The sequence below is a fragment of the Ambystoma mexicanum genome, chromosome 6q (genome assembly GCF_040938575.1).
Source record: "Ambystoma mexicanum isolate Mex_15411 chromosome 6q, UKY_AmexF1_1, whole genome shotgun sequence".
In the NCBI taxonomy this organism is placed as follows: Eukaryota; Metazoa; Chordata; class Amphibia; order Caudata; family Ambystomatidae; genus Ambystoma; species Ambystoma mexicanum.
Window position 1 is genome coordinate 198,337,357 of NC_090937.1, and position 25,743 is coordinate 198,363,099.

General features: G+C 48.9%; 1 protein-coding gene across 2 annotated transcripts in view; it reads left to right on the forward strand.

Annotated features, from left to right (window-relative positions):
- Nucleotides 1-25,743, forward strand: part of HSDL2 (hydroxysteroid dehydrogenase like 2) — a 732,267-nt gene that overhangs the window by 336,188 nt on the left and 370,336 nt on the right. For both annotated transcript variants that reach the window (XM_069630633.1, XM_069630634.1), the window contains exons 5-6: nucleotides 14,202-14,305; nucleotides 14,560-14,658. In XM_069630633.1, the coding sequence (XP_069486734.1) occupies nucleotides 14,202-14,305; nucleotides 14,560-14,658 (203 nt within the window). The remainder of the gene's footprint in view (nucleotides 1-14,201; nucleotides 14,306-14,559; nucleotides 14,659-25,743) is intronic.

The window sequence follows — 25,743 nt, forward strand, 5'->3', positions numbered from 1 at the left end:
GCTACGTGGACTGCTCTGGCGGCGGTGGAAGAGAATAAAGCAGCTGCGACGCAGGTGGCCGCTGCAAGGCCATCGTCTCCCAGGGATACACAGTGGCAGTCCACAGTGTCTGTAGGGGATCCGCTTCTGGAAGGATTACGTTCATACTCCTGGTGGATATTCTCCAGCATGAGACAGCCTCGGTCAATGAGGCTCCTGCCTACGGCGGCCATGTGGTGTTTGACTCTGATCCGGAGGGGGAAGAGTGAGGACAGCTGTTTATGGATCCTTCCGTGTTGGGCCTGCAGCCTTCTCTTCCATCCACATCGGGGGATTTGGGGGCTGTGCTGCCTCGGTATCCTCCTGTCAATCTGCACTCATTGCAACTTAGTAAGCACTTGCATAGAGAGCAATCACTCCTGGGGCAATCAGATGCCAGGCTCCCAGTACCACAGGCTCCATCTGGTCAGTTGCTGCAGGACCTACCTACCATTCCTTGTCAGAAGGATGTCTCGGAAGCCTCTCGCAGTCGAGGGCCTCACCCCAGAAGGTCTTCCCCGGTTAGGCCTCATCCGCCGTCTCCCAGGACGTTCAGTCCTCCTCGAAAGGTTCAGGAGGAAGGGGGAACCGGTGGAGTCTGAGCCAGACACTGTTCCACAGGATACACTCTACAGTCTCATCATCGCCCAGAAGAGCGGAAACCTGCCATACTGACCCAGATATGGATGCTCCGAGTAGTCCTTCCCAGCCATTTACGCCAGATGATATTGGGGCTTTTCACGCAATGATGGCTAAAGCCTGTCACAAGTTTGGCCTCATCCCGGAGGAGGAGAAGGTCTGCTTCTTGTTTGACCATATGGGGAAGAGGAGAAAAACGGTCTTCTCGATCCCTATATTGGACCATGTCAGGCAGGAAGGGCTTCGGACAATGAGGCACACGTTTACAGAGCCCGCGGTCAAAGGGCGCTTAGAGAAATTCAAGGCACCGGAGTCCACTCTAAAGTGCCTGATGTCACAGCCTACTCCGGAGTCGGTTGTTTCTGCAGTAGCAAGTAGAAAAGCTCGTAACCAGCACAAGTGTACTACTCCCCCAGAGAATGAAGGCCGTAAATTGTACGCTTTCTGAAAGAAGATCCTCACTGTTGGAGCTACTACAGTTAAGGCTGCCAACTCGTAGGCTATCATGGTGCGGTACGACAGCAAGATGTGGCACAGATTGGCACCTCTGTTAGACCACCTGCCACAGCAGCAGCGGAAGGAGGCGATGCGTTTGGTTTGTGAGGGGTGGAAGCGTTGAATCATAGTATTAACATTGCGGTCAACCTGGCGGGTTTAAGCAGTTTAATAATGGGGGGGGGGGTTCTCCAGTGTCAAGCCTGGCTTCGCTGCCTGATTTCCGGCCGGAGGTTCAGCACAAGGTGGTGGACATGCCCTGCGACAGGGGTAGGGGGGGGGGGCATCTTTTCGGGGAGAAGATTGACAACGCGTTGAAGAACATGAAGGCTGACTCCGATACTGCGAGGTCCCTTAGTGCCCTGCAGACGTTCTTTTCGCCCCTTTCGATTCTTTCGTGGGGTCTCTGGGTACGTATTGTTTTCAGGCTTTCGCGACAAGGGGTACGGTAGGTCTACCCACTTCTCCCAGGGCTTCTGGTGTTCCTTCCAGTTCCCCCAACAAAGTAAGGCGTATCAAGGAAGAAGAAACAGGGTTCTTCCTCCTCTCAGAAGCCGTCAGACCAAGCATCAGCAATTACTGCCACAAGGGCAGTCGACTAGGAGGGAGGGTGTCACACCACCTCGACGAGTGCCGTTTGATCATGACAGACAGATGGGTGCTGGAAGCAGTACAATACGGCCACTCGGAGGTCAGGCATCCCTAACACCCCATTCTTCTGGTGAAAAGAGCCCAGCTGCACCTTCAGGTGTCATGATGCCTACCCCCAGGCATCCGGACCAAGCCAATCAGCCCCGGGAGCAGGCATCTATACATTTAATAAAACCTCAGCAGCCCCGGCTAGGGGCTATCTGGGTTCAGTCCTGGCGCCTTAGGCGCCAGGCTCATAGTAGGAATCAGTCCTGGCGCCTGATTCTGGATCCATCTTGTCTCCGGACCTGTAAAGAACATCATTTCTGCACGCGCCGCACCTCCAGCTGCAGCACTGCGCCATAACCGCCAGTCTTAACAGCATCCTTCAGGTCGGCGCTGCCTCCATCATTTCTTCGCCGAACTTCAGCACCTAGGTGACAAAAGAAAACCACAAGGTGAGCCGAGGGAACCAACAAATATAATTCTTACCACCATAGACTTACCTGATTTACCACCGGAGGCATCCTTTTGTGACTCTCCATATTTTCACGTGCCGCATCTGTAGAGAGAGACAAAACAACATGTTTTCCTCGTGCAGCATTTACCGGACAGCGCCGGGTATTACCTGAGCGCCACCAGCTGCCACAAGAGCATCTTTTCACGAGCCAGCTGCAAGACAAGAAAGGAAGGGGGGAAAAAGAGTGAACATCGGATATATTGAACTCTATAAACTTAATACTTACTGGTCCTCACCAGGAACCTCAGAGTCAATACTCTCCGGAACTCTCCCGAGCCTTCAAACCAGTGAAGTAACTGGAATCGACGCGCCCCTGCAAATCCACCCAGGATGGAGAGCTCATCTTTCAAGAATATAAGGTGAGATTGCTGTGAGGACATTTCGGAGGTGATTAGTTAGGGAGGACTGTGGGGGTGCTATCACTTGAATCCACAAGTGGCTAAATCCATCTCTCCACTTGCAGGAGAATATTTCTACGGATTAAGCAGACAAGATTAGGAGGGCAGATCCAGTCAGTCATCGCTGCACTACGCATCACGTGGGTGGAGACCGCAGCTGTCTGGGTCCGACCGACGCCCCTGTGGGAGCCAGGTGAGCTAAACAGAAAGCGAACCTTACTACAAATACCCACCCGGGTATTATGGAAACCTCAGAAACCGACCGACTAGCCCTATTGTTAGGGGAACTTAGGGCAGAAGTGCACTCCGCGTGCCAAGAGACTAATGCCCTCAGGAGAGAACTGATTGTGTGAAAGGAGCGCACTGATGATCTTGCTAGACAATTACTGCAAAACCAAGCTGGGCAAACACCATTACCTGGACTCGGGAGGGGGTGGGGGGGGGAATCCAACTCCTGTTTCAACAAGCAATCCTGTGCAAGTGGTTCTACCAGGGAGCATTCCTTTAGCTCCACCCGAATGTTTTGCTGGGGACCCAAAAAAGTTTGCTGTGTTTAAGAACCAATGCCGCTTGCACTTTTTATGCAGACCTGGAGCTTTTCCGAACGACCAAACCAAAGTAGCCTTTGTACTATCATATCTTAGTGGCAGCGCAGCGGATTGGTCAATTCCATTAGTTAACCAGGATGACCCTCTTCTTCGGGATTTTCAAGGTTTTCAATTGACCATGGAAAGACTATTTGCCAGACATTCACAGGGACAGGCCCTGGATAACAAACTTTTATCATTACGACAAGGTAACCAGGATCTACTAACCTATATCGCCACTTTCAATAGGTTAGTGGTGGAAACCGCATGGCCAGAGGTAAAACGAATTACATTATTTCATCGTGGACTTCGGGGTGAACTCAAAGACGTTTTGGCCCAAGTTGTGAACCCACCTCAGGATTGTGCAGAATATATAGACTTAGTGGTCCAGTTAGACCACCAACTTCAGAATAGAAAGGCTGATCGAGCGAAGTTCGAGAATCGGTATTGGTTAAACCCAATGTTACCCTCAAAGAAACAGATGTATCATAACCGATGCAGATCGGGGGGTCAAGGGACCCTTAACTCAAAAGGAAAGAGAAAGAAGACAGCAGATGCAATTGTGTCTGTACTGTGGGGCCACAGGACATTTTCTACGGGATTGCCCTATAAAAACATCTAAAAAAGTAGTCGGAGTTGCAGATAAAAATCAAACAGTCTGATTCGGGAAACGACCACGCCCGATAAGCGTAGAGGTCCGCTTGCCGAGCTTGAAGAAGGATACTCAGACCTCGCACTTCATCATACCAATAGTCCTTATAGATCCAAGGCAGCCATCACGTAGTCATGCACGTAGTGAGGGCATACATCGATAGCGGGGCCATAGGAAACTATGTGGACCACGAGTTGGCTTCTAGGATGAATCTATCTCTCTGCAAAAAGACCACTTCGGATGTCATCATCACAGTCGATGGAACTGAAATTGCCTCTGGGCCTGTAACTCATTCCACCGCAGAGATGACACTATTGGGTCAGGATGGGCATCGAGAGACTATTGCGTTTGATTTAATGAAAGCCCCGCAGTTCCAAATAATACTAGGGATACCTTGGTTGGAAACACATAATCCTTGTATTGACTGGTAAGAGAAGAGAATAACCTTCCCGGATTGTGCACATACTTGTTACCCAAAAAAAACCCTTGAACCAAGGCCTGGCCACAGTCGCTACTCCCGTCGTGCAGTTACCTCAGGAATATCAAGAATTCCAGGATGTTTTCCAAAAGGAGCAGGCAAACACCCTACCACCTCACAGATCATACGATTGTCAAATCGATCTCATACCCGGTGCACAACCTCCATGTAGTAGGATCTATGCCCTTACGGAACCCAAAAACCTTCACCTACGACAATACTTGGACCAATACCTTGCTAATGGCTTCATTCGTCCATCCAAGTCCCCTGCATCTTCAGCTTTGTTCTTCGTGCCTAAAAAGGAAGGTGACCTCAGAACGTGCATAGACTACCGCGCATTAAATAAGATCACGGTTAAGAACCGATACCCATTGCCTCTATTCCCCGACTTACTAGACCAAGTAAAGGACGCTTGCATCTACACTAAATTAGATCTCCGAGGGGCATATCATCTGGTACGTGTAAAGAAAGGCGGCGAATGGAAGACTGCTTTTCGCACTAAGTACGGGTTATTTGAATACCAGGTGATGCCCTTCGGGTTGTGCAATGCATCAGCAGCCTTCCAGTATTTTATGAACGATGTCCTTCGTGAACTCATTGACGTCTGTGTTGTTGTATACATAGACGATATTCTAGTGTACTCCTCTTCAGAATCAGACCATGTGAAGTACGTTTGTGCAGTCCTTGAGAAACTACGCCAGCACAAGTTATATGCAAAATTGGAAAAATGTGTTTTTCATGCTACGGAAGTTGAATTCCTTGGATTTATCCCGACTCCAAAAGGAGTCCGAATGGACTCTCGAAAGGTGGACGCAATCCTCAAGTGGCCATCACCCAGTTCAGTTAAAGGGGTACAAAGCATGCTCGGATTTGCTAATTTCTACCACAGATTTATTCCGGATTTCTCACATGTTGTACACCCTATCACAGCACTTTTGCGAAAAAAACACGCTTCTTGTGGACCGAAGAAGCTGAAAAGGCCTTCCAAGAGCTGAAAGCGAAATTCACGTCTGCACCTGTCTTAAAGCATCCACGTCCCGAACTTCCATACATAGTTGAAACTGATGCATCCAGTCTAGCCATGGAAGCTGTCCTGTCCCAGAAGGATCCTGAAACCGGTCAACTTCACCCAGTAGCATTTTGGTCCAGAAAATTCTCGGCACCCGAGTTAAACTATGCGGTTACCGATGAAGAATTATTAGCCATGAAATCCGCCTTCAAGGCTTGGCGGCATTATCTTCTCGGTGCCGGGCATACCATTACGGTAATCACCGATCACCGGAACTTGCAGTATTTAAAAACAGCCAAGGCCCAATCGTCGCATCAACTTCGATGGGCATTGTTCTTTGCCGAGTTCGATTTCGTGATCACTTATTGACCAGGTTGTAAAAATGGCAAGGCAGATGCCTTATACCGAATAGGGATGGCAGAAGCATATGCGAACCCGGAACCGGTGCCTATAATTTCAGAACAAAGAATTCTTGGCGTAACCACTCTACAGACACTAGAGGATATTAAAGTAAAGATCCAACAACTCTTCGATCCAACAGTCCTGCAGGACTGGGTGAAGAAAGGCCCGGACTACTCAGTCATCAAGACCTACCTTATTATCAAGGGCGACTATTTCTACCACACAAGGAACTACAAGAACTAGTCATCTCCAATTAACATGACACCCTGATGGAAGGACACCCAGGTATCGCAACACCTGAAGCTAAAATTAAGAGACAATTCTGGTGGCCCACCTGGCGAAAAGACGTAAAGTCATTTGTAATGTCTTGTGGGATTTGCGCCCAAAACAAAAGTCAGAAGAAAAAACCAGCTGGTCTCTTACAACCTTTGGATATTCCACCTACACCATGGCACACCTTATCGTTAGACTTTATTACAGATCTACCTCTAGGGGTGTCACGGTATTAGTTTTAGGACGGTACAATAACCTTCTTGCCAAATGACGGTATATCATGGTTATCGCGGTATAGCAGGTGGAGTTAACTAATCTTAACAAATATTTTCTAAAAGGTCATAAATTGTCAGATTTATCATCACGAACAAAACCAGGAACCCAGGGCCAGAATTGGGCTTTTCAAAATACTTTCCACTGAAATGCCACCCCTTGCTTCCACCAAACACAAACACACGTGTGGAGAGGAGGAGGGGCGGGGGGGAGCCCTGCTGCGACTGGCAAAGCAAACTGAATAGCTTTTCTTAAGTGGTCATTTTTGGCTTTTAGCCCCCCCCCCCCCCACTGGCTACTGGTGAAGATGAACATGTTGCCATCTTGATAACCTGCATGCCACAGATCAATGGAGTCTGATGGTAGTATACGCTTGTGAGCATACACACACATGCACTCTCTTTACTTTACAGCCTTTAGTTTACTTTCAGGCCAAAAGGTGTTCAGTAATCACGGACATGTTACACTTTGGTATGGCAGCAGGGAATACCCACAGAGATGAGTAAATTTCGCACTGTGACTTATTATATGTAAATTCAATGATGGAACCAGGGAAATCCCCCATTGTCATACGTTTAGAAAACATTATCCATTATAAATATATAAACCCCAAACCGCCAACCCAAAGTAAACCCTTTTCCTTCTTGGCACTGTATTTATTCTTCCTATTGCTAACATATTGATTTTGTGTCAGGCATGTGTGGTTTATGGAATGGCATTAAAAACTGCTCCAACTGAAACTACTTGGCAGACGGCACATCCAACAGTGCAAGACCAAGACTGCGCAGCAGTTGCTTACTGCAGCCTTTCTAAATCAGATTGAAAAGCAAACTTAACGGTATGAACGATATACCGGTATAAACAATGTGACGGTTATTATTGTTCAATTAAGTGGTTCACGGTATCTTTAACGGTATACCGTAATACCGTTACATCCCTATCTACCTCCATGTAATGGATTTAACACCATTGTAGTTATTGTGGATCTTTTTTCCAAGATGGCCCACTTTATTCCTCTAAAGGGATTACCTTCTGCTTCAATTCTGGCCAAGGAGTTCCTCGAAAACATCGTTCGAATACACGGATTTCCTTCCGTATTGGTCTCTGACCCAGGTAGTCAATTCATTTCACATTTTTGGAAGAAATGTTGTCAACTGGCGTAAATCGACGTGAGGTTATCAACCAGTCACCATCCCCAGACCGATGGTCAGACGGAGAGGACCAACCAGACCCTTGAACAGTACCTACGTTGCATGCTACACCAGACCGAAAGTAATTGGAAAGATATTTTATGGATTTCCGAGTATGCATACAATAACTCTGTACATTCAGGAACCGGACAAAGCCCCTTTCATACCATATATGGACATCACCCTCGAACCTCAGAACTAGATTCGCCTCAGCATTTAGAAATGCCTGCAGTTAGTCATTTGCATTCTACTATTACACAAGCCTTTAAAGAGGCAACAGAACATTTGAAACAAGCAAAAGAGAAATATAAGAAAAATGCTGATCAACATAGAAGTGAAACTCCGCAATACCAGATTGGGGATCAAGTTTGGCTGGCTACAAAACACATACCTCTGAAGGGGACTCAGACTTTTGACCCTAGATATTTGGGACCTTACACTATTAAGGCCATTATCAACCCGGTAGCCGTCAAATTGGAATTACCCTCCAATATGCGCATTCATCCTGTCTTTAATGTTTCACTTTTAAAACTAGTTCAACCAGGAAAAAGATTAACCAAACCACCCGACCCCATCTTGATAGATGGAGAACCTGAATTCGGGGTAAAAAATATCCTGGACTCCAAGATGGTTAAATCAAAACTTTTTTATTTAATCGATTGGAAGGGCTACGGACCACAAGAAAGGTCATAGGAACCTAGTGACCATGTCCATGCACCTCGGTTGGTGAAAAGATTCCATCGGAACTTCCCAGACAAACCAGGGCCCAGGGGAAGAACTTTAGGGGGGGCCTTGGGGGGGGGGGGGGTGTGGGGGGGGGGGGGAGTGCTGTCATGATGCCTACCCCCAGGCATCCGGACCAAGCCCAACAGCTCGGGAGCAGGCATCTAGATATTTAATAAAACCTCAGCAGCCCCGGCTAGGGGCTATCTGGGTTCAGTCCTGGCGCTTTAGGCGCCAGGCTAATAGTAGGAATCAGTCCTGGTGCCTAAGGCGCCAGGCTCATAGTCATTACTTACCTCAGGCAGACCATGCTGCAAATGACTCCAATCCAACATGAAGCCTGAAAGGGACTATTTTTCTACAGGGACTATTTTTTACTCGGGTGTGGTTCTAGGTACTTCTTACCTGGGACTACTTTTGAGGCTATTTAAACCACGCCCGACCAGCAACACACGATTCGCGTTATTCTGCATCCAGCAGCGTAACACTCACCGTGCCTGCAGCCTGCATCCAGTCTTCTGCCACGCCCGCCTCGAATCCGGAGCTCCTAAAACAGAGGAAAGAAAGGGACAAGGTTAGAAAACGAACTTATTTCTATTCCACACCTGATTCTGGATCCATCTTGTCTCCGGACCTGTAAAGAACATCATTTCTGCACGTGCCACACCTCCAGCTGCAGCGCCGCGCCATACTCGGCAGTCTTCACAGCATCCTTCGGGTCGGCGCTGCCTCCATTTCTTCGCCGAACTTCGGCACCTAGGAGACAAAAGAAAACCACAAGATGAGCTGAGGGAACCAACAAATATAATTCTTACCACCATAGACTTACCTGATTTACCACCGGAGGCATCCTTTTGTGACTCTCCATATTTTCACGTGCCGCATCTGTAAAGAGAGACAAAACACGTTTTCCTCGTGCAACATTTACCGGACAGCGCCGGGTAATACAGACTCTTACCTGAGCGCCACCAGCTGCCACAAGAGCATCTTTTCACGAGCCAGTTGCAAGACAAGAAAGGAAGGGGGGAACAAGAGTGAACATAGGACATATTGAACTCTATGAACTTAATACTTACTGGTGCTCACCAGGAACCTCAGAGTCAATACTCTCCGGAACTCTCCCGAGACTTCAAACCAGTGAAGTAACTGGAATCGACGCGCCCCTGCAAATCCACGCAGGATGGAGAGCTCATCTTTCAAGAATATAAGGTGCAATTGCTGTGAGGGCATTTCGGAGGGGATTAGTTGGGGAGGATTATGGGGGTGCCATCACTTGAATCCACAAGTGGCTAAATCCATCCCTCCACTTGCAGGAGAATATTTCTACGGGTTAAGCAGACAAGATTAGGAGGGCAGATCCAGTCAGTCATCGCTGCACTACGCATCACGTGGGTGGAGACCGCAGCTGCCCGGGTCCGACCGACGCCCCTGTGGGAGCCAGGTGAGCGTAACATCAGGTCTTGTGCCAGGAGGTTCATTTTATGCTGCAAAAAGGAGCAATCGATCTGGTTCCAGCATTGGAAAGAGGAAGAAGAACCTACTCCAGGTTTTTTATCATCAAAAAGCCGAACGGGAAATGGCACCCGATTATGGACCTGCGGCCGCTCAACAAAAATATAAAACAACAAAAGTTCAGGATGCTAACGTTGCAAGATGACATAAGAATAGTTCAACCAGGGGAATTTCCGACGTCTATGGATCTCGAGGATGCATACTTTCATATTCCCATGCACCTAAGGCATCGCAGATTTCTACGGTTCATGGTCTGCAACATCAATTATCAGTTTCGGGTTCTCGCCTTTGACCTAAAGTCAGCTCCCAGGACTTTCACCAAGTGCCTGGCTCTGGTGGCAGCTTACCTTTGCAGAAACGGACACCACGTTTATCCGTATCTGGACGACTGGTTGGGCAGGGGGGCCACTTTGCAGCGGACGTCAAGAGTCACTTCACGCAGCTATGCTCCTTTTACAGCATCTGGGCTTCGCAGTGAACTTCGGCAAATCCTTTCTGATGCCCTCCAAGGATTCGTTTTTTCTGGGGACTCATTTTCAGATGGCGCTCAATCAGGTCAAACCTTTCGAAGGAAAGGATAGAGAAGCTGTTGTCCCTGGAAAGCTCATGTTTACCGGTAATATTGGTCACAGTCCGCGTGTACATGTCTCTCCTCTGCACCATGGCGTCCTGCATCCCACTCATTCCAAATTGTTGCGTTTTCATGCACCCAGCACAGGAGTTTCTCACTTCCAGGTGGTCACAGGTCCACGGTTCCTGGTCTGACAAGGTACTCATTTCCCAGGCTCTGGCAGATGCCCTCCGTAGGTGAACTCCTCATGGCAACATCTTAAGGGGCATGCCCCTGTTGAAACCAGAATTTCAGTATACGATTGTGACCGATGCCTCACAGGCCGGATGGGGTGCTCACCTGAACCAGTTTCAGGTCAAAGGCCTGTGGTCCCCCATGGAAGTTTCTCTGCATATCAACATTCTGGAATTGAGAGTAGTGCACTGGTCGCACAAAGCTCTTCTTCCCCTCATCCAGGACTCAGTGGTACGGATTCTCACCAACAACACCACAACTGTTCTATCTAAGCAAACAGGGGGGGGGCACACATTCACAGCCCTGTCCCCAGGAAGCTTAGGCCGTCAGGGTCCAGATCCTGGCTTTCTAACTACCAGGGATTCAAAACACTCAGGCAGATGCTCTCAGCAGGGAGTCTGCTCAGATGCATGATATTAGAAAAATGGGGGACTGCCCCTCTGGACTTGTTCGCCAGCGCAGAGAACAAACAGTGCCGTCGCTTCGCCAGCAGAGTTTCTAATCCGGCTCCAGGGGGGACGTGTTCTCTTTTCTGTGGACGGCTCTGTTCGCCTGTGCGTTTCCTCCTTTTCCCCTAATAAGGAAAACTATTCCAATGATACGCAAGGTTCCATGCAGGCTCATCCTGGTAGCCCTGTTCTGGCCCAGGCAGACCTGGTTCTCAGACCTTCTTCACCTAGCGAGGAACGCCCCTCTTCACCTGGGTTCAGAGCCAGATTTTCTTTCTCAGAAGGGGATGGTGTGGCATCACAACCCGGGCTCCCTCAACCTAGCTGCGTGGCTCCTGACCACTCCGAGTCAACCTAAAGATTCCTAAAGAATGTCGCCGCATTTTGGCTGTGGGGAAGGCGCCGTCTACCAATGCGTCATACGCCAGTAAGTGGAAGAGGTTCTGTATATGGTGTTCTCAGCAGCCTGACCTACAGCCATTGTGGGTTTCCCCTCAGCAACTCCTTCCTTACCTTCTGCTGTTTGCGAAGGGGGTGTCTGACATTGACGTCTATTAAGGTCCACTTGGCGGCCAACTCAAGGTTCATGCAGAAGCGAAACTCTATTCCCCTGTTCAGTGATAGATTAATTAAACATTTCCTCAAGGGCCTATTCAGGACTTTTCCCCCCGAAAGAAAATGTCTTCTCTAGTTTGGAGTCTCAACTTGGTGCTTGCGGCCCTCATGAAACCACCATTTGAGCATATGTCAACGGCTGCCATGAAATTTCTCACGTGGAAGGTTGTTTTTCTGGTGGCCATTACTTCGTCCAGGAGGGTTTCGGAACTGCAGGCTCTGGTCATTGACCCTCCGTACCTCTGTTTCATGAAAGACAAGGTTTTCACAAATCCTCACTTTTTTCCATGATTCCGTCGGATTTTCACAACAATGCTACGATAGCCTTACCAACCTTTTTTCCAGAGATTTCAGTCCTTCAGAGATACGATCCTTGGGCTTGAGGCCAAGGACGAGCCTCGCAGTCCTGTTTTGGATGAGTTGCAGAGTGCGGAGAGTAGAGGCAGGCAGATTTAGAAAGAGGCTGTTGCAGTAGTCCAGCCTAGAGAGAACCAGAGCTCTGGAGACAGTGAGCTTCTGGGGGAAGGAGAGGAAAGGAAGAAAACCACTGAGGAGGTGCAGCTGGTAGTGTGACTTCTTAGAGACGTCAGAGATTTGAGGAGAAAAGGAAGGTGTGGAGTCGAAGATGACACCGAGGTTTTTAGCCTCACAGGTGGGAGCAGGAAGAGGGCCAAGAGAGCCCGGCCAGAGAGTGCCAGGAAAGGAGGGAGCAGGTGTGCCAATCAGGAGAATCTCAGTCTTACTGGCATTAAGGCAAAGATCATTGGTGGCACACTACTCCTGGATGGTGGTCAGACAGTCCGAGATGAGAGAGGGAGTAGAGGTGGCCGAAGGGAGCCTGAAAATGAGTTGAGTGTCATCCGCATAGCACTGAAAGTTGAGGCAGAGAGCAACAATGCAATGGGCAAGAAGTTCCAGGTATTGGTTGAACAGCCAGGGAGAGAGGTTAGACCCCTGGGGAACACCACAGGTAGAGATAACGATAGAGGAGAGGAAGGACCCAAGTTAGACCAGGGAGGGTTGGTCGGAGAGGAAGGAAGTCAGCCAAGCCAGGGCCTGATCTGTGATAACCAGGTTATCACAGAGATGGTTCAGCAAGATGGCAACGGTTGACTGTGTCAAAGGCAGAACAGAGATACAGTAAGATGAGGACACAGGGGGATCTGGACAAGTTGGGCAGGACGATGTCGTTCAGAACATCTATGCAACTCTTTATGGCATTTGGCCCCTCCAACAAGGGGAAGCCGATTACAAAGCAAGGCATCTCACGATGGGTGTCGTCTACTATTTTGTTTTGCCACGATAAAGCCAACAAACCTTTTACAGTCACTCTACAAGGTCCACAGCGTCCCCGCGGCTCTTTGGGCGGGCATTTGCCAGGCAGCAAAGTGGGCAGTACCGCACACGTTTACCCGACACTACTGTCTGAATCAACAACATGCTGAGGACGTGCAGGTGGGACGAGCTGTGCTTCAACGCCTGTTCCATGAAGGTAAGCCCTGCAGCTTCCGGGGTTCTGGCTCTGCTCATGTTTTCGTATTTCTAATAAATGAAAGTGATGTCTTTCTGTTGTTGTTCAGGTTGCCTTACGTCTGCGTCCTGTTTGCCTTTTATGCACCGCCAGGTACTCTTAGGGCTACGAAGTCTATTCACAGCATGTGAATGCATGAAAGATCCATTGCTGGAGAATGGAGTAGTTTCTTACCTGTAACTCCAGTTCTCCAGCGTTGGTATCTTTCATGGATTCACATGCGCCCTCCGGCCTTCCCCCTTCAGGCAAACATCCTCTTAAGGTTTTCTCCTTGTTTGGGGAGGTTAAAATCTGAAGGGAAGCCGCAGGGGCTATATACTGAACGTCCCATTTGGTGCTGCCTAAAGCACCCATAACGACGTTGATTGGACACTCAAGGTGTCGCAGTTTTTCCATAGGAAAAAGACTGTATTAAAGTTACCGATGTTTCCCAGCCTGACTGGAAATATTCACAGCATGTGAATCCATGAAAGATACCAACGTTGGAGAAATGGAGTTACAGGCAAGAAAATACTCCCTGATATAGGTAGTGCTACTTCCGAATGGATCTGGCCCACGCATTTTGAATTTCTTTGAGGGGATTTCCTCAGGATTGGAATTGATCAAATCCTTCAGTTTCCTGCCTGAGCAGTATAACATTCTGTTGGACCTAAATCCTACATGTCAAGAGGTGCTTTGGAAGTGGCAAGGATTAGGGTATTCATAGTTGTTTTCCCACTACTCTGATTATTTTGTTTGTTATACAATTGAATCTTGTTCACACGTTTTCTTTTTGAAATGTCATATTCTTTATCTTAACAAAACCTCCTCATATTGTTATAATTTGCAGTGAAAGATGAGCTGCTTTTTTCAAAAATGTGCATTTGATCAACCTGGCTATGCTGGAAGTTATTTAATGAAACTCCTGCTCCACATTGTGGGTTACTGTCTTTATAATGTTCTGCTGGTTTTTAACGTAGTTATGCAAGACATCCTGAATTTGCTTTCTTTTTTTATTTTTAGATCCAAAATATGCGTCCCGCACTTAAAGAAGAGTAAATTTGCTCACATTCTAAATCTCAGTCCACCACTCAACCTGAACCCTGTCTGGTTCAAGAATCACTGTGGTAAGTGTGCTTTCGTAAAGGGACTGTTTATCGTTGTGTTTTGTGGAGCATTCTGCCTGCTAATGGTAGAGCCGCCTAATGGTTGCCCCAAAAGTATGTTTTACCCAGTCTGTTTTGGATGATTTGTCCTCCTCTGCTGCTCTACCCTCCTTACCACTTCTCCCATGAACTAGTTTCTCCCGACGTTGACTGGCCATGTCATTGTCTCAGAATAGCAGTTGGTTGACGGGTGTCCTTGTGTTTTCATGTTTCAGCATACACGATAGCTAAATATGGAATGTCGATGTGTGTGCTGGGTATGTCCGAAGAATACCGAGGGGAAATTGCAGTTAATGCATTGTGGCCAAAAACAGGTAAAACCCTTCATATGCTTGCATTAATTTTCTTCACTTGAGTTCATTCGATTATAAACGTTACTGCTTTTGGCATTCTGCTACTTCCCGGAACGGATGTGCTAACTAGGCTGATGGATTACTCAACCTAGTATCTGCAAATGTTTTACTCTAGAGGGAGCACCAACCTTCTTTATGTGAGAAAGGGTCTTGAAACTGGAATAGTCATCTTTTTTCAAAAACTGCCACCTGTAAAGTGCAGAGGAAACATTCTTGCATGCTCAGATCTAGGACCAAGGTTATGCAGCACCATCTGCCATGTCTGTCCTCTGGACTCTTTGAGATACTGTTGAATGGCTTAATATGGTTACAGAATTCTTACAAAATGAGTCTGGGTATTAGCTACACATCTGCAATGCAAGCTGATAAAACTCATATGGAACTTGCATATATGAGCAAACCTCTGCAACTCGTACATTCTCATCTCCTTCCAGCCCAGATGTTCAAGATGAGGCAGGCCCTACACTACTCAGAGGGACAAGCTTACACCAGGCAGTATAGTCCACAGCTCAGGATCCTCCTATTCTGTAAAGGTTATGTACTGGTTCCCTTCACCTCTCCCATCATGCCTGCGACCGGTGAATGAGGAACACTTTTGGTTGATAGGATGGTGAGAGAAATGCCATTGTACCAGTCTGCATTGAGGAACATTCATTGGTATAGACCAGCTTTGGGTTGAGGTGCATGGCTCACTTTTCTTCCACAAAGCCCAACCTGACACATTTCAAGCAGGTAAGGGGGAGTGTGGCTGGGGCATGGGACACCTGGTGCTGTTAGTAAATTGAAGCCTGAGGACTGCTCACTTTGCATATCAATTCACACACTTAAAAGGAACAAAGACAATCTTAAAGGGAATAGCGAGACCCTTCTCTGGGGAAATAAATCCCCAGATCCCATATGTCTGAAGGGTCTGCCTGCACCTTTGTTTTCTTGTAGATAAACTTAAATGGTTGTGCCTATTTCTGTGTCTTGTGGATGGAAATTGAACATTGGCAGCTGAATAAACAGACATAGTATGTCCCTTACCTGACTCCAGGTGGTTGCTAAATGTTCATTTTACAATGAAGAGCTGCAGATCCATATTAAGTGTTCTTTCAGACCTCAGCTATATAGGATATTAATTCAATCCTCCTTTATCGCCTCCACTCCCTAGGAATCTGTGGTTCCGCTCTAAAATGGATTGCCTCCTTATTCAACAACAGGAAACAAATAACCCTCCTCTCCCCTTTTGTCTTGGCTGCTCGCCCAGTTAATACTGGAGTACCGCAAGGCGATTGTCGATCAGCTCTCCTATTCAACCTCTATATGTATACCCTCCCTGGAATCATCCGCCTACACAATATCCTGTGCTAGAAATACACCAACGATACCCAAATCATCCTTAAACTCCACAACTCAAACTTAAACTCTCAGCCCGACCTCACAGCCTGCCTCCTAGATATCGACCGTTGGATGACTACAAACCACCTCCTCCTAAACCCCACTAAAACCGAAATCCTGCTGTGCGGCAACACTGAGCTTTTCCCTCGTCCACTCCCTTGGCCCCCTTCCATGGGCCACCCAGCCACCCCCTCAGTAAAAAACCTTGGATGCACTATGGACTCTGACCTAACCCTCTCTCGACAGATCCACAACGTATCTAAATCTTGTCACTACTATCTCAAAATTCTCAGGCGCATTGTTCCTTACCTCTCCTTCCCGATCAGACTTTCTGCTGTTATGTCCATTGTAATGTCCAGACTGGAGTATGCCAACTCCCTTTACCTAGGAGTCCCAGCATACCACCTTAATAAACTCCAAAGAGCGCAAAGCAAAACGCTGCTGCTAAAATGCTACTAGCACTGGGTCCAAGAGACCACACCTCTCCAGCTCTCAGAACCCTCCACTGGCTGCCAGTTGGACAAAGGGCCACTTTCAAGACCCTGTGCATCACTCGTGCAGTGCACAAGACTGGCCCTCTATACCTGCAAGTTAAGCTAAAACCTTACCTCCCACCTCGCACCCTAAGATCAAGCTCTGCCCTCCTTTTAGTGATCCCAACCACCAACTCCGTCAGGATCGGTAGATCCTGTTTCTCAGCACTGGCCCTGACTCTGTGGAACTCGCTTCCACCTCACATCCGACACACCCAAGACTATATGACGTTGCGCAAATTACTGAAAACATGGCTCTTTCCATAACACCGACGACGAACCCTAAAGATATGCCTGAACTCCCAACAATCCAATGACCAAATACACAATTAGACTCTCTATCATGTGTTCATTGACCTCTGATCCTACCCTCAGGTTAGGAAGGATCGATAGAACAGATGAAGGGAATGGATCAAGGGACTAGATGGATGGGATGATGGAGGGAATGAATCGACGAAATGGGTGGATGGAATTAATGGTGTGGATACATGTACGGAGTGACGGATGGTGCAACAGATGGAGTGGATGGAATGAATGGAACAGATAGACGCATGTGAAATGAAGTGATTGAATATATGGCACGGATGCATGTGGAATTAATGGAAGGTATGTATATAGAGTGAATAGAATGGATGAACTAGAGAAAATAGAGAAAAATCTATAGAACTGATGGATGGAGTTGATGGGAGAGTGGATGGATGGAGGGGGGATGCATGCGGAATGGTCAGAAGATATGTACAGAGAATTGACAGGATGGAATGGGCGGAGCGGGTGGAGTGGAGTGGAGTGGAGTGGATGGAATGGGTTGGGTGAGTGAGTGAGTGGGTGGGTGGAACAGATGCAATAAATGAAGGGGATCGAATAGATGGAACGAATGGAGTTGATGAACCGGGTGGAGTGAATGGAATGGATGAGACGGATAAAGTGGATGGGCTGCATTGAATGGTTGGAGCGGACGGAGTGGATGGAATGGATTAAACGGATGGAGCTGTGATCATTAACGTGAATCACATCTGGATAGAAATACGAATGTAAATGTTAACATATATATCACTGTGTACCCTGCCCTCCTGTTCCCGTGTTGTTGCTATATATCTGTATCCCCCCCCCTCCCTGCCCCCTGTCACTGTAATCCCAGCCCTGTCTGTATGTATGTGTCCTTGTGTCGCTCTGTTCCCCGCCATCCTGTTCCCGTGCCTGGTCTCAGCCGCTCTAAAGATAACCATCATATCACATCACATCACTATGCTTACTCTCTACACTACACCATCATTCAACTAGAACACAGCTATACCCCAGATTAATTTGGCCTAGATGTTCACATACGAATATGACCACATGAACACCTCATCACCCTAATAAAACGCAGCTAGCAGAAGACATTCCGGCCTAGTTGCTCACATATGCGTCCTTCAGGCCTAACGTAGCCAGAGCCCAGTCTAGGTGTCCGACCAGACTGCACACATACAACTGATATATCTCCAGCACCACACCTATCGCTAGGATGCAGCTACCACCCAGCAATTACATCAGCTGCTCACATATCCGGTGCACCCACGCACCCTGCTACTCTATCTCTCTACTGACCAGAACTACGATTCCTGAGGGCGTTCAACATACCAGCGCTTTGACGTCATACCAATGATGGATAGAGCCCTATATAAATGCCAAGTAACATAACATAACAATGTACTGGGAGCCTCTGCAACTGATCCTACTGCTTCATACTGGAGTCTTCCTCTTTCAAAGCACTGTTTTAGTTGGGAGTCCCCATTATCGTCCACTCGGAGCACTACATTTCTCCAGCCTGGGGTCTGGCATGGATTCACATGTTCATGAATATTCCCCATCGTCAGGCTGGGAATCCTCGGTAAAAGAAAAAAGTTTCACTTTCTGATTTGAAACTGTTCTCCTCTAAACCAATCCCTATCCTCTGGGTCATACTGCCCCCACCCAATGACAGTCCTCTGCCTAAGCCCCTCCTCTGACAGCCATCTTCAGATTATTACTGCACGCTTCAGTGTTGGGAGTCCTCGAGTTGCTCTCCGAGCTATTTGTATGTTTTTTTGTTTTTTCGATGGAAAAAGTTCAAATTTTGTTTCAAAGAGCCGGTGTACTCTTTTCTTCATCTGCTGACAGCAGGGACCCCTTGTCAGTGAAGTTCTGCGTACCTCAAGGGCGAAGATTTATCAAAGATTCTAGAAGTCTATCTTGGGCGTACATCGTGCCCTCCGACCATGATGGAGGAGGATGAGGAGGAGGAGGAGGAGGAGGGAAGGTCACCCTTCAGGGCCTGCATCAAATGCGGGCTACGGAATGTGTTTGTGGAGGACAAGCACCTACAATGCCTCTAGTGCCTGCTGCCAGACCATAAGGAAGTAGAGTGTGAGATATGCCTTGGTTTCTCCAAGAAAATGACAGACAGGCATAGTAGGCTGTCGGCATGGCTTAACATGAACAAGGCCTCTAACCCATGCTTTGAGCAGGGTCATGCCTCGTCCAGGACTGGCCGGTCCGGGGAGTGGTCTTCTTAGTCCTTGGAGGGCGCCTCATCCGTGTGGGGCTGAGATAAGGCCAAGATCCGCAAGTCCACCCGGTTCACTGCGGAAGCGGGTCCCACAGTGGATAGGGCGCGATCAGCATCACCTTCCGCCTCCACTACCAGCCTACCATCAAGTTCCTCTTCAAAGAGGAAGTCTTCTTCCCCGGCTAAGCTATGGGAGAAATCAGGGAAGCCGTGGACAGCGGAGAAGACCGCGCAGCCAACGCCGGCTCACCCAGCACAGGCAATGACCTTGTCGCCGACTCAGTCGACGGCTACTACTACCACAGCAGCTAAGGGCGCTGATCCTACGAAGATGGCTTCCACGGTGCAGAATGTGTCCATGCCCCCATGGTGCGACACCACTGCAGAGACTTTGGCATAGTCTGCGGGTACTCTCGAATGGGTGAAGATCCCGGCCTTGGTCCCAGTTCAGAACCCTCAAGGAGGAAAAAAGGGGGGCAAGGAGGCCTCGAAACGGCCCTCCCAGTTTGTCTCCCAAGCAATGGAGGTCTCGTCCACGGATGATGATCAGGAGTGCATGCATATGGTCCACGAGGACGACTGCCCAGGACCTAGTTTCCTTGTTTTGCTTTCTCTGCTGTGGGACATTTCTTTGGATATTCTATCTATTCTCTACACCTTGGTGTCAGAGATCCAGTTGAGTGCCTCTGGTACCTGTGGTCCCCCAGGTCCCCGGTCAGCCTCGCCGAAGAAGAGGAAAAGTCATCTGGCGCCCCCATATCAACTTTCTCTACCGCGTCGGGACCCAACTCCCCCAGTAGACCCAGAAATGGGTACGGATACGGCCACAACAACTGATGGCGACAAAGACATTGTCGCAGCGGACGTTGAGTCGCCACATTTGGATGCCCCACATAGGGTTTCCCCACCGGACGATGTGGGTTTGTTCCACTCCTTGATGGCCAGGGCCTCCGAGCTATTCCAGCTGGTGCCTGAGGAAACCAGGAAGTAGGACTTCTTGTATGAAAGGCGAGAGGCCAAGAGGAAGACTATAATGGCAGTGCCTTTTCTGGACTATATTTGGTGAGAGGGAGTAGCGCTCATGAAGAACCCTTGCACAGCTCCTGCCAAGAAGGATAGGCTTGGAAAAAAAGTATAGGGTGCCAGACTCGGCACCCAAATACCTGAGGTAGCAGCCATCGCCGGACTCGGTGGTGTCACCGTCCTTGAGGAAACAGTTGGCTTACCTGTCCCCGTTGTCTTTGGTTCCTCTGGACAGTGAGGGGAAAAGGATGGAAGCCATGTTGAAGAAGGTGATTTCCACGGTGGCATCCACAATAAAGGTGCCCAACGCATTGGCGATCCTAGTCGGGTACGACAGGGAATTGTGGTACAAACCAGGACTGATCTTGGAGTTCCTCCCTGAAAATAAGAAGATGCAGGCCCTTGCCCTTTTCCAGGAAGGAGAAGTGGCATCGGACCACGCCATCACAGTGGCTGTAGACGTTGCTGACACAGGGTTCTGACAAATGGGGAACAGTGTCTGCCTTTGCTTTCAGAGATGGATGAAGGCCACTAACGTCCGTCAGGAGGTCCAAGCGAAGATGCTGGACATGCCCTTTGATGGGGGAGAATCTGTTTGGGAAGGCTGTCGACGAGTCCCTCCAGGCCACTAAAGTGGATACGGAGACGGCCCACTCCCTCTGCACTCTCCAGCAGCACAGCTTGTCTTCTTTTCACTCCTCCAGGGGAAAATGGAGCACGTCATCGAAATGGACGTCAGATCCCCACTCATGCACCCTGGTGGGAGGCCAGCTGGCGAGTTTAATCAGCGAGTGGAGAAAGACTACCGACAGATGGGTGCTGGATGCTCTCGCCTAGGACCACACCTTGGAGTTATATCGCAGGTGTCCTCGTATTCCGCCTGTTCGCCGGCAGGAGCAGCACATCCCTCAGCTTCTGGAAGAGGTACGAGCCATGCTACGAAAATGGGCGATGGAGCTAATTGCCCAACTGCTCCTGAGTTTATTCCACATACTTTCTAGTCAGAAAGAAGACAAGGGGCTGGAGGCCCATCCTGGACCTGCGACGTCTGAACACGTACTTGAGGATGGTCACATTGTAGCACGTGCTCGGCCAGCTGGAAAAAGGAGACTTCTTGACGTGGTCGGACCTGGAGGACGCATATTTCCACGTCCTTATTCACAAGAAAAATCAGAAATTTCTACTTTTCATGGTGCAGTGCCAGTACTACCTGTTCAAGGCCCTACCATTTGGCTAGAAGTCGGCCCCTAGCGTATTCGCCAAGTGCCTGGCTCCAGTGGCTGCCCATCTACGTCTACAGGGCATACATGTATACCTGTATCTTGACGACTGGCTGATTTGCGCCCACTCACGTGAGCTGGCCGACCAGCACACGAAGGCCACCGTCCGACTATTGACGGATCTGGGATCTCTGTCAACTATCAGAGGTCCTGATTAACGTCATTGCACAAGATGCTGTTCCTAGGCGCCAGACTCCAGTGTCTTACCTGGCGTCTCCCTCAGAAGAGAGGCTAGCAGCCAGTCAAGGGAAGATGTAACAGCTGTCGTCTGCGAAGATGGCCACGTGTTCTGGGCCTTCAAGTCGTTCTCTGAAAGGCAAGGTGGTGAGGATCTTCACGGACAACACCACCACCATGTTGTACATCAGGAAGCAGGGGGCATTCGATCCCAGCGCTCTCCAGGGAGGCCTAGGACTTGGGTCACTGGGCCGTCTGACAGGGGATTTTCTTCGTTGGTGGGAGTCAAGAACACCATTGCAGGGATATGCGCTCCTGCCAAGAGTGGGAGTTTCGTCAGGATCAGGTGGACCGCCTGTTCGTCAAATGAGGCAGGCCCCAGATCGATCTGTTTCGACGGCGTTTGGTAGGGAGAATTCTCCCTTTAGGCTGAATTTCCTAACCTAGTGAGTCCCCCAGCAGCTTTGCTGGATTTCTGGAGTTTGTTTTTTTCTCCAAGAGTGAGACTTTTTTTTTTCCCACTCTTGGACATGATTTATGGTGTTCCTTTGACTGTCAATGTGTTTTATGGGCTATGGGGTCCTTTACTCCATAGGGTCTCATGTGTTTTTTCCTATGTGAGTTACACAGCACCCTCCGTGCTGTAACACAGGGGTGTCATAGTGACACCCCACCATAGACTCCATACCCTGGGACTGATTACTGTCTCCCAGGGCATGTAAAGTCACCATTGGCTTTACTAGTCCCAAATTATTAACAGAAACCGGTACAAACCATCATATTGTGGACGTACTGGTCGGAGCAATTCGATTGCCCCGGGGTCTTTTAGTCGAGGGGGCATGTCTCCGTCCCCCCTGATCGAGTTTTGGCTGGTGGCAGTGGAAACTACTTTTTATATTCGACCGCAAATATATTCCTATGGGATTTTCCCATTGTTCGCCGGTACCAACTTTAATTATTTAATTCTCATAGCCTCGAACATCCCGCCGGTTTATTTAATTAATATTAATTCGCTGGTTGGTATTTTTTGCCAGGACTCGATTCTAAAATGGCGGTTGTGGTCTCTTCTGTGACTCCAACCCAAGTCGAGCCCTTTGTTCCACTTTTTGGCGGGCTTCTCCACAGAAGCCTCCAAGAGTGGTGCCACTCTGTCTGGGTACCACAGGGGGTGTGGGAGTGGGCTTAGGCACCCTGGACTGAGTTACCTTGGTAACTCAAGTCGCACTCTTGTGTGATTGGTCTAAGTAGTGAGCCGACCGGCTCACCGCTTAGCATGTTTGATTGACAGCTAGGCTGAGTGAATGGGGGTGTGCTGCATAAAAGCAGGGCTTTGGGGACTGGAACTTCAGAAGTCGCCACAGGACCTGAGAATCCGACGAGGGAGAAGCTGAGCCGACGTGCTACGACGACACCACCGGTGGAGCCCTGCGGAACCGACTCACCACTTCCCGACGACAGAGAAGATCTCCCGGCTGGAAAGGCTTCTTCCCCTGACTGGTGGGCACAACCAGTTTACCTTCTTCTCTTCGCACCCCAGACTGGCTCGTAGTCGAATTGCTCGTGCCAAGCACCCCGGCAACCGGATAACCACTTACCACTGGACCGTGAATAAAAGGACAGCTCCTTTTACCTGAGAACTCCGCGGCTGGTTTCTTCCCTGGCAGTGCAACGGACTCCTGTCTTCCTCCCCGACGAGATACTCTCTTCCCCCGGACGAAGCACCGACTGCCAGGAACAACTGCTCCCGCTGGAGTATTCTCACCACTTTAAGGTACCGTGTCCGCCAGGCCTCCCTTTCTAAAGATTGCTACAAGGTAATAATAGCCCCTTAACCTTCTGGACTGGGCTGGCCGCCTTGACCCTCTAACTGATCCCTTTCTTTGGTCCAACTCCTTTTTTGAACCTTTACGAGACTCTTGTGCACTGCAACTGTGACACCTTGGACACATTTCGTTTTGATCCTCTTAAAGTGGATCCGGCCTACTGACTCTAAACTCACGGTGTTAATTTGCCTTCCTCTCTTGTGGTGTTCTTGAAAAAGTGTTGGGATCTGTTTCAATGTATTCTCTGTTTTTCTCTCCCTTTTAAAAACGAATTATTAGAGTGCCATCTACGTTAAGCGCTCACCGCTGTCTGAAAATAAGTGGGGCTTTACTTAAGACTTGTCTAATATTCTTCTAAGGGAGTGTATATCTTTTAGTGACCGTGTTTTTGAATTGCTTACTATTAGTGCCTGTGTGTTTTTCTAGATGTGGTTTTAAATAAATAATTATATCTCTTTTACACCAAGCCCTGGTCAGTGTTTACTTGTTCTACTGTGTTCTCTTGACCTATTGTGAATACTCTGTATACTGCCTAACTCTTCTTGAGGGAAGTCTGACTGCTCAGCCACAGCTACCAAGTGAATCTGTGTGGTACAGACTGCTACCAAGTGGGTTTACTGCCAAACACCTGTAGTCCTAAATCTTTTGCAGTGGTCCCAGAGGGAACTGCACAGATTTCTGCCTAATAGCGTTGAACTCCAAATGCAGATGTTTGCCAGCAGATAGCACCAGCCGAGGAGCCTGGGGGACACATTCTCCTTCCCATGGGAAAGGCTGTTTCTGTATGCGTTTCCTCAGTACCCTCTCCTGCTATGTGTCATCAACACACTCTGTGTCCATGCAAGATGATGCTCATCGCCCTGGCTTGGCCGAAACAGACTTTGTACCCAGACATTTTCCGCCTGTCAGCGTTGCCTCCAGTTAAGTTGCCGGTGGTTCTGGAACTTCTCACCATAGAGGGAGGCGCAATCCTTCATCACGACCCAGGATCGATGAACCCGAAGGCTTGGCTCCTGCAGCTTTAGAGTTTGGAGGTTATGAGTTGCCAGCAGACTGCAGGGAGGCTCTCACCAGGGCCAGGGTGTCGTCAACCTTAAAGTGCTACGCCAGAAATGGAAGCATTTTGCTATGTGGTGCCAGCCGCAGCAGATAATCTCTCTGAGGGTCATGGCTCCACAGATCGTTGCTATCCTTGGCAAAGGCTGGTCTGGCGCACACTTCCATCAAGGTGCATCTGTCAGCTATCTCCCGCTACACCAGATCCCCAGGAAGATCCTTGCTTTTGTCCCACAGACTGGTCAAGGAGTTTCTCAAAGGACTGTTTTGGTCTTTCCTGCCGGTGAAGGCTCCTGCCCCGGCGTGGGAACTCAACGTGTTTCTGACGAGGCTCATGTGGGCCCCCTTCAGTCCTATGCATCAGTCCACACTCAAGTTTCTCTGGTGGAAGACTACTTTCCTTGTGGCCATCACCTCTGCCAGACGTGTAGGCGAGATCCAGGTCTTATCTTGCACGCAGCCATACCTGACTTTTCACGAATCAAGGGTGGTACTGCATACACACTGCTCTTTCATGCCGAAGGTTTCGTCGGCATTCCACCTCGACGAGCCTTTGGTGTTACTCATTTTCTTCCCGAAACTTTTGTCGCCGGCGGAGAGGGCCTTGCACTCGCTGGACGTTGCTCATGCCCCGAAGTTCTACATGACACGCACAAAGGGTTTTCAAAAGACTACAAAACTGTTGGTGAACTTTGGTACTGTGAACCATGGGATGGCCTTGTCAAAGGCTTCCATTTCAAGGTGGCTCTCCGGCTGCATCACGCACTGTCATCGGCAAACCGACCGCTGCCCGGCCATCCGAGAACCCACTCCACCAGAGCGATAGCTGCCACAATGGCATTCCTGTCTGGTGTGGCCCTGCTGGACATCTGCAGGGCTGCTACGTGGAGGTCCACGCACACCTTCACAAGTTCTTCTGCATCGACAGAGATTCCAGGGAGGAGTCCAGAGTTGGTCAAGCAGTGCTACGCAACCTGTTCTCTTGAGGTGAGCCTGTTCCACAGGTAAGAGTTAATTACAGCTGTTGAGCCTAGCGACCTCCCGTGATTGTGTAATATTGTACTGCTATGTATTCGCTATTCATGAGCATATGAATCCATGCCAGACCCCATGCTGGAGAAGATTTAAGTTACTTACCTATAATTATTATTCTCCAGCATGGGCCTGGCATGGATTCACATGCAAACCCTCCCTCCGGCCCCTCTCAGGCAGCTCTTGGTCATACTGCCACTTCACGTGCTTACCAA